This window comes from Oratosquilla oratoria, chromosome 12 (assembly GCF_046742065.1).
Source record: "Oratosquilla oratoria isolate Oo_2021 chromosome 12, ASM4674206v1, whole genome shotgun sequence".
NCBI classification, from domain to species: Eukaryota; Metazoa; Arthropoda; class Malacostraca; order Stomatopoda; family Squillidae; genus Oratosquilla; species Oratosquilla oratoria.
The window spans coordinates 48015387-48029131 of record NC_134788.1 but is presented as its reverse complement, the minus strand read 5'-3'; the positions used below and the strand labels follow the sequence as shown (position 1 = coordinate 48029131).

Sequence of the window (13745 nt, the reverse complement as noted above, 5' to 3'; positions counted from 1 at the left end):
CTCTGGTTTGGCTACCTCCCTTACACGGGGGAAAAAGCTCTCGGTTTTTGATTAATTCATTTATTTATATACAGTATTTATTATTATTATTATTATTATTATTATTATTATTATTATTATTATTATTATTATTATTATTATTATTATTATTATTATTATTATTATCATTATTATCATTATTATTATTATTATTATCATTATTATTATTATTATTATTATCATCATTATTATTATTATTATTATTATTATTATTATTATTATCATTAATATCATTATTATTATTATTATCATTATTATCATTATCATTATTATTATTATTATTATTACTATCATTATTATTAATATTATTATTATTTCATTATTATTATTTTATTATTATTATTATTATTATTATTATTATTATTATTATTATTATTATTATTATTATTATTATTATTATTATTATTATTATTATTATTATCATTATTATCATTATTATCATTATTATCATCATTATCATCATTATCATCATTATCATCATTATTATCATTATCATCATTATCATCATTATCATCATTATCATCATTATCATCATTATCATCATTATCATCATTATCATCATTATCATCATTATCATCATCATCATCATCATTATCATCATTATTATTATTATTATTATTATTATTATTATTATTATTATTATTATTATTATTATTATTATTATTATTATTATTATTATTATTGTTATTATTATTATTATCATTATTATTATTATCATTATTATTATTATCATTATTATTATTATCAGTAGTAGTAGTAGTAGTAGTAGTAGTAGTAGTAGTAGTAGTAGTAGTAGTAGTAGTAGTAGTAGTAGTAGTAGTAGTAGTAGTAGTAGTAGTAGTAGTAGTAGTAGTAGTTCTCTTTTTCTTACTTATTTTTCTCCGCTGGTTTTCGGGCCGCTCTGTGATCCATAACCGCTTTTGAAGCGTCTCGCTATGTCTTTCTGTCCTGTGCCACCTCCTCCTCCTTCCATTCCCTTGGTTCTATTCTGCGTATCTGCACATCTTCTTCAACGCATCTCTTCCAGTCTTTTCTAGGTCGTCCATGTGGTCGTCTTCCACACATTCCACTATTGAGCACTTTCTTTGGCCATCTATCTTCTTGCATCCTTGTAACATGTCCTGCCCATTTCAATCTTATCAATCTTATCACCTTTTTCAATGTGGGCTTGTTTTGTTTGTTCTCCAATTTCCCGCTTATGTCTTATTTTCCATTTCTGCCTTTGGTTGTCATACACGGGTCCTAAAATTCTCCGTAAAATCTTATTTTCAAGAACTTCAAACTTCTTCTCCATAGCTTTCGTAAGGGCCCATGTTTCGCAGCCGTACAATATGACTGGTCTCACTGCTGAATTGTACAGTCTCAGTTTCGTTGTTCTTGATATTGACCTTAGTTTAAACAATTCAACTCCGATGACAAGATGTCTTGTCATTTGGTCAAATAAAACAAAAAATCATAAAACACCAAAATGTTTGATCAAACACCAGAAAAAATATGACGTCAGTCCTCGCTTCGCTCGCGAGCGAAGCGAGGACGGACGTCATATTTTTCTGGTGTTTGATCAAACATTTTGGTGTTTTATGATTTTTTGTTTTATTTGACCAAATGACAAGACATCTTGTCATCGAAGTTGAATGGGTTAAAGAGCGCCGCCAGGTTTTCCATTTCTGTTAGGTTCTCTATCATGATGTCAACGTCGTCAGCATACGCTAATAGTTTTATAGTTATATCTTCCAATTTCATTTCTTCGTCTCTCCCATTCATACTACCTCTGATTATTTTTCCATTGCCAAATTAAATAACAGTGTTTTAGGCCATCTCCTACTTGAAAAGGTGATGTAGTTTTACTCCCACATTTCACTATGCTATTTGTGTTTTCATAGCATGCTCTTGTTAACCTGATGTGCTTGTGTGGTATTCCTAATTCTTCCATTATTTTCCACAGAGATGTTCTGCTCACTCTATCATAAGCCTGTTTGAAATCGATGAACATGTGTAGTTGCTCCCTGTCACATTCTCAATGCTTTTCTATTAGTTGTCTTACAACAAAGATTTGATCTGTTGTTGACCTCCCTCTTCTAAAACCGCACTGGTACTCTCCTACTATATGTTCCATGTATTCTTCCATTCTGTTATACAGTATCTTGGCAAATAAACTATATGCACTTGATAGTAGGCTTATTCCTCTTTAGTTTGTGCACTCTAACTTATCATCTTTTTTGTGTATTGGAATGATAATTATCCCCTCTCTCTCCAGCTATCTGGTATGCTTTCTTTTGTCCAAATTACTTTTATCAGTCGGTGTATTATTATTATTATTATTTTTATTATTATTATTATTATTATTATTATTATTATTATCATTATTATTATTATTATTATTATTATTATTATTATTATTATTATTATTATTATTATTATTATTACTAATTATCATTATCATTATCATGATCATCATCATCATCATCATCATTATTATTATTATTATTATTATTGCTATTACTAATTATCATTATTATTATTATTATCATTATTATTATTTTTTTATTATTATTATCATTATTATTATTATTATTATCATTATTATTATTATTATCATTATTATTATCATTATTATTATCATTATTATCATTATTGCTGTTGTCGTTGTTATTCTTCTATTCTATCTTATTTTCTAAAGACGCGTGGTGGTCATGCCAGCTGGTTGGGGAATTCCAGGAAATTGGAGGGACAGACAAATGCAACTCAAACCAACCACAATTGAAATAAAATTCACTATAAATCTTTAACGGCCTTGTTACAGAAGAGAAATACACAAATCGAGTTTTGTATATTGGAACTATAAGCAAGTCCCAAGGGGCTATAATGTCAAAATACAGTTAATAATAATGCCCGCGAAATCATCATCCCGCCAAAATGTGAAGCTTCTGGTCCCACAGAAGTTAGTACGGTGTCCAGTATTGCAGGTAATTCAAAGTGAACATGATCATATCTCGTAATGCTTGGAAGCTGTTGCTAACGGATACAGGGTGTTTCGCTACATGGCCAGTTCGCCACTAACCATTTCTACGTAGCATTTATCCGCTCAGTCATCGATTATCTCTCTCCTGCTTTATGTCAGCTACCTAAACCAGCACTGGACCCCCTCGATAAGTTTCAAAATAAAGCTATGCGGCTCATAGTATGTTGCCCGATCTCTACTCGGGTTGCCAATATGCTACAGGAACTACATCTATCCCCTCTGGCGGAACGAGTACACGCTAACGTAACATATTTCACTGTTAAATGCTTACACACCCCACATATTAGCCCCCACTACTCGAATGTTATCAGAACGTCTCTCGACCCTACCGCACCTCGGCCCCGACTCCAGCCTGGTGGTTGCGCCCTTATTAGAGCCATTTGCACAAACCTACAGAGCATGGGATTTCACACTCCTAGACAGGAAATTGTTGACAGTCCGCCCTCCTGGAGGGTTCCGCTCCCCGCTGTCACCTCTACACCAACCTGCCAGACTCTGTGACCTGCCCCTACTACAGAAGCAACTAGCTCTAGAAACCATCGCCAAAGTGACCTCTTCCCTCCCGGCTGTCCATACAATATACACAGACGGGTCGATGCAACCGGACGGAAACACGGGCTGTGCCATCTACTCGCCTAACTAGTAAGGTTCCATCCCATGGAGGCTGGGTTGGACGCCGACTACCAGGTTTTCTTAGCTCGACTTCCTGCGAGCTCCACGGACTCCTGGATGCTGTCAATATACTGTTACGTGTTGGTAGTAATGGCCTGATTATCTGTGACTCCCAACCTGCTCTCCGTGCCTTGTTTTCCCCAAAATCAGAATCCCATAACCTAGTAACTCACATTCTATTTCAGCTAGCCACAGCCCTTGAGCACTCCCTTGTTATACACTTCCTGCGGGTCCCTTCTCACGTAGGAATAGCTAGCAACGACACGGTGGAGCTACTCGCCAAGGCAGCCTGCGGGCAGCCCTCATCTGCAACTGACGCTTCACATAGTAGACTACCCTCTCATTCTACAGACGCAAGATTTGTGCTGCAGCCCATTTGTCTATCGCTAACCGGAGGAATATCGAGCGACCTTTGTTCGTGACCATTCAGCACTATGATCACTTTGCCAATCGCCGCCGAGGACTCTTAGTTAGACGACATAATGTGGCATCTGCTCGACTTAGATTAGGCTACTGACCTGCAGTGTGGCAGGTGAGCGAGACAAGAGACATGCCTCAATTCTCCTCCTGTAAACTGCGTGACATGCCCAATGCAAACAACCTTCAGCATTATTGTTTTGAATGCCCTGCAGTAACAGGTTTAATCCCCCATAGAGGGTCTGTCATTGATGTATGTAAATACTTGCTTGCCGATGACCATATAGAAACACTGCTCTTACATCACCCACGCTTTGGTGGGTGCTAACTATCGTTGTTAACGACGTAATAATTCTGATGTATGATCTTGTCCACGACTGTTTCAATTATGTCAGTGTCCCTTATATCATGACTGTAATATTGTTCATACTTTTGTTTTGTATATACTGTTGACTGTGATATTATTAACACTGCTGTTTTATACATGCTGTCGTTGCCCCTGATTGTATCACCATGTCCTCCACCACTGTGTCCCAACCTCTGGAAATTTGTACTTGTCTACCAATTGCCGCCTCAGTCGAACAGCGTGTCCTGTGAGTCACGATTCTCATGTAGATAGTTCATTTCCTATGTATTAGGCTTGCCGCTCTTTGAGCGTAATAAAACGATTAAAAACAAAACAAAAATCAACAACCATTTCGCTACATTGCTCGGTCGTTTCGCTACATTTTGTGCGTGAAATGAATGGGCATTCTAATGAGTAATTTGCATTAGTCACTGTTTTATAATTATCTGCCGGATAATGTGCCTGACGATTGCATAAAACAAGGCCCGATAAAAACAATTTTATCGCCAAATCGCCTCATTAAGCAAATTCTTCTGTGTTACTTAATAAACCTGCACACATCGTATCTTTTTATCATATTTGGATCTCAAATGCGAAAAACCAGTGTAGCGAAACGATCGAACAATGAAGCGAAATGGTTGGTATCGAACTGGCCATGTAGCGAAACGACCGGATACCGTCATTTATTATTTTATTATTACCTATGCGAGTAGGGGTCTGCACGACCAAGAACGATTTGCGCCTTCCCACTAAAACAACCTGTTTGCAAATGGCCACTTACATCCAGCTGATGCCAGGAATACTTATCACATATGACATTGCACTTGACATGCCTCGACGTCTTTACCAATGCACGATAACAATTGTATCGTGCTCACTGGGCATTATGTGGAAGCAGACAATTTGTAACAATCAATTGTCGACATTTTTTGGGTGAAAGCCCGTCATAAAGGTAGTTGTGGTAGAGGGAAGGACAGTGATTCGTCAGCGTCAAGACACGAGATAATTTTCGACCAATCAAAATTGATCCCTTTGGTCCCCCTCCTCCCCCTCTTCCTGCCGGGGCTGCCTGCAACCTGCAAGGCCGTTCGCGACTCGCGAAACCGTCATCATTCGAAAAGAAGGCGGACTACCCCAAGGACAGGAAGGTCGGATCTTTCCGGTTATACGAACTATCGATTTTTTGGGTATTTTTACATTTTTTCAATGTATTTTTTTTCCATAGAATCCGAAAATAACATTGTTTTTTTTTTTGGAGAAATGGATAGATAAACAGTTATTCAACTTTAAAGTTATTTATTTCCTATGCATTACTGAAGAAATGCAAACTTTGATTTTTCCTTTCTTTTATCAAATGTAAGACATACATTCTTTGATGTTTTCAATCTTTTATCAAATAAAGAACTCTTTTCCTTCAAAAGAATTACTTTACGTCAAAATTACTTATATCTAGCAATATTTGTTCAAAATATTGGTCCTTTTCTATACGTTTCCGCCACACAAACTCGCAGAGATAAGAATCAATCATTTGTCGGTGAATCCCTCCTTGGCGTTTTTTCTTCATTTTCAAGCTATGCCACATACTTTCAACCGCTTGAGTGTTTGCACCTGTTTTAGGGTCTACAAAATTCTCGGAGTGATTCACAGTGCAGTGTTTATAATTATATCCATCAAGTAGTGATATGCCGTCGTACGCTTTCCAAAGGTCGCTTATTATTATTGTTGTTCCAGGTGGAATGCTCCTATTTATGCATTGTGTCAGTGTTTCAGCATTTCTTCTTGGAACAGCATACAAAAAACATTCTTTGGTTTCTCTGCATACTCCACCGAAGACCCATTGCTCTGGTAGCTCTCTTCCTCTGTTGTATTTTCTCTTGCTGAAATGAGTTTCATCAATTTCCACCGTTGTATCAGGTCCGCCAATGACCATTGGGGTTTTCAGCAATGTTTCAGCACATACCTGGAAAGGATAGGTTAGGTTAGGTTAGTTTAGTTTAGTTTAGTTTATTTTATTTTATTGATATTTACTTACCTCTCTGAGATAATTGTTGAAATCGACTGCTGTATCCTTGTTGATTTCAATCTCATCGTTGCAGTAATTAGAGCTTGTGTAGTCTTTTGCCCATGAATATATGAAAATAATGATTTTTGTCAAAGGTAATTTTGAGCCCTCCAGCCAAGTATTTTTACGAACTGTAACATTTTCCTGACCACAACTTGATTTGTTGCAACGCCATTTAGCGCATCCATTCATTTCTTTTAGTTCCATTTCATGCTTTCTTGGGCATTTCTTGCTCTGTGGTATAATATTCTTCTCTTGAAGGGATTTTGCCGCATCAAGCTCTGTTTTAATATTCTCAAATAGCCACTTTAGATTGTATTTAGTATTCATATTAACCTAAATAACGTGATTTTTGCCCTGAAAGAGAGGAAAAATGAAAGTTAGCATTTCTTCAGTATTACATAGGGAATAAATAACTTTAAAGTTGAATAACTTTTTACCTATTGGTTTCTCAAAAAAAAAAATGTCATTTTCGGATTCTACGGAAAAAAATACATTGAAAAAATGTAAAAATACCCAAAAAATCGATAGTTCGTATAACCGGAAAGATCCGGAAGGTCGAGTATCTAGATAAACTAGATTTGTAAGTTTAATCGACTTGAACAAATGTGATATTTGTTATGTCACGTGGTGTTTGCAAAGTTACGGTATAACAGTGAATTGGTGCAGAGTCTCGGTAGTGTTGTACGGGATGAATTCCGTTCAGGGCGCCTCTCCGCATCGTGCAAGGAAGGAGGGTAGGTCTGAAAAACACGAACACATGCAAAGCACACATCCCAGGGCCCGTGTCTTGTATTCTCGTTAGAGATGCGAGTAGAGACCTCGTACGCCTAAATGGAGGTTGCCGAACCTTCTAGACGACTAGGCAGGGCAAGTCGATCGAGCCCCGAGGTGGGGAGGGAGGGGGGGAATAGAACTCGAGAGATTTAGGATGGTACGGGCCCGACATCGTAGGGCATCGTATGCTTGGAACCAAATCCAGGGCGCGAAACCACCGCCATTGTATAATAGACCTTATGCCCTGGGGACGTGAGGTAGTTATTTGCAATGGTGATGGTGTTCCCGGGACCAGGATCTGGGCTTACGGTGGATACAGACTAAGCGCTGCAGCGTCTGCCTATTTACACTTCTAGGTACAATGAAGAGGAGGACGTACACAAGGCCAAGCGCTCCTGGGGTGAGTAGTACCCATATTTCGTAATTAACGGTAAGTAACTTGATTTAATTCGTGGTAAAGCAGAGGTCGTTTTGGCGCGAAAGGGATATTTCGGTTGCGTTGCTAGACCAGAAACCAAGATGGCGTCGTACGGTGATGTCAACTTTTTTCGTGTTTGAAAAAGCGCCTATTTCGGATCGCTTTCCCGTTTACACTAACCCCCCCCCCTACCGACAGTTTCCTCGTTTTTTCATTCTTTTTCGACTAGATTTGGAAGACTGCCTAGCCAACGCATAGAAGAGGTAAATATTTTGGACTTTTTGTTTGACAGTGCTGTTTGCAGTATAGAAATATTTGTAACATTCTGTATTAATAAAAAATGTTTTTCAGATTTTAGTAATTGTAACGAGAAGGCTCGTATGTTAAAATTCAACATAATTGAAAAGTGAGAAGGCATGGATGTTCTTCGAAGACTGGCAGCTCAAATACAGGTTGGTAACTAGTTAATTTTATATCAAAAGCCCAAGCCGTATTTGAAAAATAGACCAGCTAGTAATGACCTACGTATACGTGATTTTTTCAAGATTGCAATATTTAACGTTTAAGAATGTTTCAGTTAAATTGTTTAATATTTAATGTTTTATTGTTAAAATGAAAATTTAAGTTAAAACTTAACATGGAGTTAGTTAATCTAGTAACTTGAGTTCGAGCATTGTAGCCCAATATTGGTATAGTGGACCCTTGTTAATCAATGTGTTGTCCAAACTGGTCCAGCGGGCCCATTTCCTCAATCTGTTGTCCACTGTTGGTCCCCTGGGCCACTTTCTCAATCTGTTGTCCAATGTTGGTCCAATGGGCCACTTTCTCAATCTGTTGTCCAATGTTGGTCCAGTGGGCCACTTTCTCAATCTGTTGTCCAATGTTGATCCAGTGGGCCATTTTCTCAATCTGTTGTCCAATGTAAGAGTTTGTGGTGGTCAGGGGAAAGAGAGGAGAGTTGGTGACTGACTGGGGAGGAGAGAGGAGAGTTGGTGACTGACTGGGGAGGAGAGAGGAGAGTTGGTGACTGACTGGGGAGGAGAGAGGAGAGTTGGTGACTGACTGGGGAGGAGAGAGAGGAGAGTTGGTGACTGACTGGGGAGGAGAGAGAGGAGAGTTGGTGACTGACTGGGGAGGAGAGAGAGGAGAGTTGGTGACTGACTGGGGAGGAGAGAGGAGAGTTGGTGACTGACTGGGGAGGAGGAGAAGGAGGAGGAGAGTTGGTGACTGACTGGGGAGGAGGAGAGTTGGTGACTGGGGAGGAGGAGAGAGAGGAGAGTTGGTGACTGAGGAGGAGGAGAGAGAGGAGAGTTGGTGACTGAGGAGGAGGAGAGAGAGAGGAGAGTTGGTGACTGAGGAGGAGAGGAGAGTTGGTGACTGAGGAGGAGGAGGAGGAGAGAGAGAGAGGAGAGTTGGTGACTGACTGGGGAGGAGGAGGAGAGAGAGGAGAGTTGGTGACTGGGGAGGAGGAGGAGGAGGAGAGAGAGGAGAGTTGGTGACTGAGGAGGAGGAGAGTTGGTGACTGGGGAGGAGGAGGAGAGTTGGTGACTGAGGAGGAGGAGGAGGAGAGAGAGAGGAGAGTTGGTGACTGAGGAGGAGGAGAGAGAGAGAGGAGAGTTGGTGACTGAGGAGGAGAGGAGAGTTGGTGACTGAGGAGGAGGAGGAGGAGGAGAGAGAGAGAGGAGAGTTGGTGACTGAGGAGAAGGAGAGTTGGGGATTGAGGAAGAAAAGAGAGATGGAGGAGAGTTGGGGATTGAGAATGAAGGAAGGAGGGAGGGAGGAGTTGGTGACTGATGAGGAGGGGGAGAGATGGCCACGAGTTGGTAGACAGATGCAGGGGATACTATGGGGACATGATCCAGGTTTGGGAGATATTTGGCAAGTGGGCGAGGTACTCCTCGCTGGGTGTAAGTGGGGGTGAGAGAAGAGTTCCTGTTGGTCAGTTGCGTGGGAGGAGGATGGGGGTGGGGGGGGCTTTTGTAACAGGAGGTGATCAGGAACTAGCCACGCCATGGAAGGATCTTCACCTCTCAAAGCCGAAGTGGTTTCAGACAGACTTCAAGGAAATGGTAAGTCTCCAAGTTTGGCGTTCTTCGGTCTCAAGTGAGTATTGTTGTTTTGTATTTCTGGAAATAAGCTAATTGTATATCATAATGTGATGGCAACATAATGCAAAACTGTAGGCACTAGTTTCCTTGTTCACTGGGTGTAACACAACGTCTAACGGTTCGTCGAACGCGGTTCGACAGACACGTGTTTAAAGTGATGTGTGAACGGGGTATTTGGGGTTTAACCAACGTGTTCGACAACCAAATACCCCGTTCACACATTACTTTAAACACGTGTCTGTCTTTGGACAGACACGTGTTTAAAGTGATGTGTGAACGGGGTATTTGGTTGTCGAACACGTTGGTTAAACCCCAAATACCCCGTTCACACATCACTTTAAACACGTGTCTGTCGAACCGCGTTCGGCCGTGTAAAAACCCCCTCTGAAGCTGACATTTCATTAGTTCGTATGAATTTGGCAATAACCTTTATAATTGGGTAACATTTGAGATGACAGATCTGATGCTTGTTGCCCCTTTTCCAGCGACCTCTGGGATTGAGAGTTGTAAAGCACTGCTGTTCTGTTGCCCTGCAGAGCACCTACATCTTCTTCACCTGGAAGATGCCCTGCTTAGCACCTGCCTGCCGCATCCTCTTTGGGAATCTTCAGCCATACAGGACACCTGTGCATCAAGCAAGGTAGGTCTGGAAGATACGTGCATACTGTGCACACATGGTAGTGGCAGTCCTAATAGGCATTTAGTTATTGTGGATTCATTCTTGGCATTCCCAGCAGAAAGATCTTAGCCACAAATGTGGCTCTTTATTACTTTGAACTTTATTACTAGAAATTCAGGTTGGACAAATTTGGAGTTATATTTGGGAATGAGGTAAAACTTGGCAGCATTTTTTTTTTCCCAGCTATTTCTTGTGAAATAACAGAAGCTTCCATCTTTTCCAGCCACCAGGTGGACTGCAGTTGATCTGTGCATCCTTTCCACTTGGAGTATGGAAAGGGTTTCCTCAAGCTGCCACCTGGGACTGCCACGGTTGGCCAGCAGCACCACTATCCTATGGAACCACTGTAGCCACTCTTCTATACTTCTGCTGTTTAGACCCTCCAGCTGAGCCAGTCAAGCTCATCAGGCGGTGTATATGTCTTATGTTGCCATGCACCATTGATTTTCTGAAATAGATTTATAAAATATAAATTAATAAATGCCAGTGGAAACTGAAGAAATGTGAAATTGTTGCACTAGAGACAATTTTTTTGTGGAATAAAGGTAGTTGCTGGAAGCTTCACTGAGAAAACTAAGCCCTGCAGTGGTTGACAATGGTCCTTGAATCAAATTCACCTATGAACAGTTTCTGGATTGGGTGTAGATGGAATAAGGATCTTGGTGTTAAAGTTTTGACGAGATCATAGGAACTTTTGGGTAGTTGCCATTAGTTCAAGATAAGGATTTTGTAGGTGTTAGGCTGAAAAGCTTGGTTCAGTTGTTTAAAGATTGTACGGATTTCTCCCAGTTTTTTTGTGCAGGGGAGGGGTGTCGCTGGTTAAAAGAGTGCCTTGCTGTGGATGTGCTGTCTTGCTACATTGCTTCTGACCCAGTGGGGCAGTGGGTGAGATGAAGGGATGACCCGACATCCAGGAGAAGCCAAGGAAAGAGGGAGGGAGGAAGGGAGGGGTGGTGTATGGGAGTGGAGTATATGGGGATGAAATGGGTGAAAGTCGATTTGACTTTGTCTGCATCCTTGTAAGAGGGGGAAAGGGTGATGAATTGGAGTGGAGTATGTGAAGACGAAATGGGTGGGAGTAGATACAATTTTGCTGCCTCCCTTGTAAGGGAGATTTATTGTATGTATAAACATTATCTTGATAAATAGTTGTACTGTTATGTCTTATTCCATTTGTCCTTACAAGAACTTTATGCTAATGGTCAAGGTTGTTGGCTCGTGCTGAATAGATATTGCAGTTGTGAAGTGTAAAAAATGCTTGACAGGTAGAGGCGAAGCAATGAAATTAGTTTCGAGTAATCCTAAATTTGAACCAGTATTTGCTTCTTGCTACAATGTTATACACTGGTAGAACCTGCAGGATGAATATTTTTTTCCATAGACTTGAGTACAGAATAAAGGAGTGGAAGGGAAAATGAGCAGTGTGCTCAGCAGTTACTAGTTTATTTCAAGCTTCTAGCTCTGCCTAAGGAATAAAAAAAAATACCAATTTCAAAGTTAAGAATGTTACTTGTAATATTTTATTGAAAAGAATTGCTCACGTCACGTGCAGGATTTTAACTGGTCGTAAATATCGGTTTTCCAAACCCCATGAGACTGACGTGACGAAATAATTGCTCTGGTATAGCTGTGTTCGTGTCGCCGCCACACTGCATGGAAATAGTAAGTAAGAAGACTGAATCTGATCGGCTAAATTCGAATCGTTTCGTTAGATTGTCAAACATTTTGGAATCTTGCCACGTCGACAGCAATACAGCCTGCCTTAGATGAAGGAAAATGGCTAACGGCTTCCAACCCAACAGTAGAACATTAATCTGTGAATGTCGATACTGCAGAATTCTTATTGCTGTTTTTACCTGTTAACGCTGCTGTTGTTGCAGTTACGTGTTGGCATTTTACTTTCTATTTTCTTGCTGTTTTTTTCTACTGTTCATCTTGCCTTTACGGTTCTTGTTCGTTTATTGTTCCTCTTGAAGTTATTCTTGTCCCTACTTCTATTTATTTTGCTATTACCGTTAACGTTGGTCCGTTCCAATAATAAAGGATTTGTCACACTGGACTATTTATTCTCCCACGACCTACCCTCGCTTTCCGTTTCAATAGCTTATACTATTTCGCCTGCAGATATCATGAGAACATTTCGAGGAATTTTTTTTATATCAAAGTTGATCATTCAGTTTTGCTATAGGAATGAAGGATAACTTGATGTTTGGAAATTTGAAAAATATTGTAACCGAAGTAGTTTCCACTCGAGCGAACTCTAGCCTTCCCGTTCCCGATGTCAGACAACCCTTCACCCCTGGTTTCTTCTCGCAAAATGACACAAAAAGGAAGTCCCATCTCTTCAGCTAGTCGACAAAAAAACAACTAAAAAATTATAAAAAAAAAACTCTTGCCCAACCACAGAAAAAAATAAAATAAAAAAATAAAATCCACAGATGTCATTTTTACCGACAGATTCAAGTCGTCTGTCACAGAACCTTTACTCGTTACCGCCATGGGGGCCGGGGGGTGGGGGGTGCTCTGCACAGAGCAGTGTGATATGCCATAAAGGGGTGACAAAGTCAAAGCACGCACCTACCTTGTACACTTTAAGATCCCCTTTTACACCCCCTACCATCAATGTACATCATGAAGGGTCATCATCCATATCTCGAGCATACTGCTGTATGGGTTGAGGGTGCAGTAGAAGGAGGCAGGCGGCCCAAACAGCCAAAGTTCGTTCGCCACGGCTTCATCCCACAAGTGTTCATTTGCCCGTCTGCAATAAGGCTGTTGCACAATTTCCCTAAGTTCGTCTATTAAATTTTCTACACTCCTTGTCATATAAACTAAATATACTACCGATATCTTCATACATACGGCGCTTGGCCTTCGAGCCAAAAATTCCATAGATCAATCAATCTTCATCGATATCAGTTCCTGTGTTTTAAAATTATATGAAATGGCTGGAGTGGTTATTCTTTACTACTAGTCGGGGCTCGCTGTTAACGACGGTTTCAGTTAGAACGAGTTTCTCTCTTCTATAGTCTTCACGTTCATTGTTTACAATGGTAAATGTCCTATTTTAACGAACGACTTGTTACTTTTCAAGAATGTGACCTAGGTGCCATTATTATAGTGATGTTTGGGTTTGGCATTGAATAGGCTAGCCATTCCCTCTATGAGGGGGCCGGTTAATCCATTAATAAATCTCGCCAGTTGG

General features: G+C 40.0%; 2 protein-coding genes across 2 annotated transcripts; one reads left to right on the top strand and one right to left on the bottom strand.

The window, feature by feature from the left end:
• Positions 1-5778: 5778 nt before the first annotated feature.
• Positions 5779-6909, bottom strand: LOC143030752 (male abnormal protein mab-31-like). The gene is made up of 2 exons (XM_076193958.1): positions 6529-6909; positions 5779-6456 (listed from the first exon to the last, which is right to left on the bottom strand). The coding sequence occupies exons 1-2, from the start codon at positions 6886-6888 to the stop codon at positions 5920-5922; spliced, it is 897 nt and encodes a 298-aa protein (XP_076050073.1). The 5' UTR covers positions 6889-6909; the 3' UTR covers positions 5779-5919.
• Positions 6910-9753: 2844 nt separating this feature from the next.
• LOC143030751 (uncharacterized) lies at positions 9754-11734 on the top strand. The gene is made up of 3 exons (XM_076193956.1): positions 9754-9822; positions 10347-10501; positions 10764-11734. Exons 1-3 carry the CDS (start codon positions 9765-9767, stop codon positions 10995-10997), a joined length of 447 nt encoding a protein of 148 aa, XP_076050071.1. The 5' UTR covers positions 9754-9764; the 3' UTR covers positions 10998-11734.
• Positions 11735-13745: the final 2011 nt, after the last annotated feature.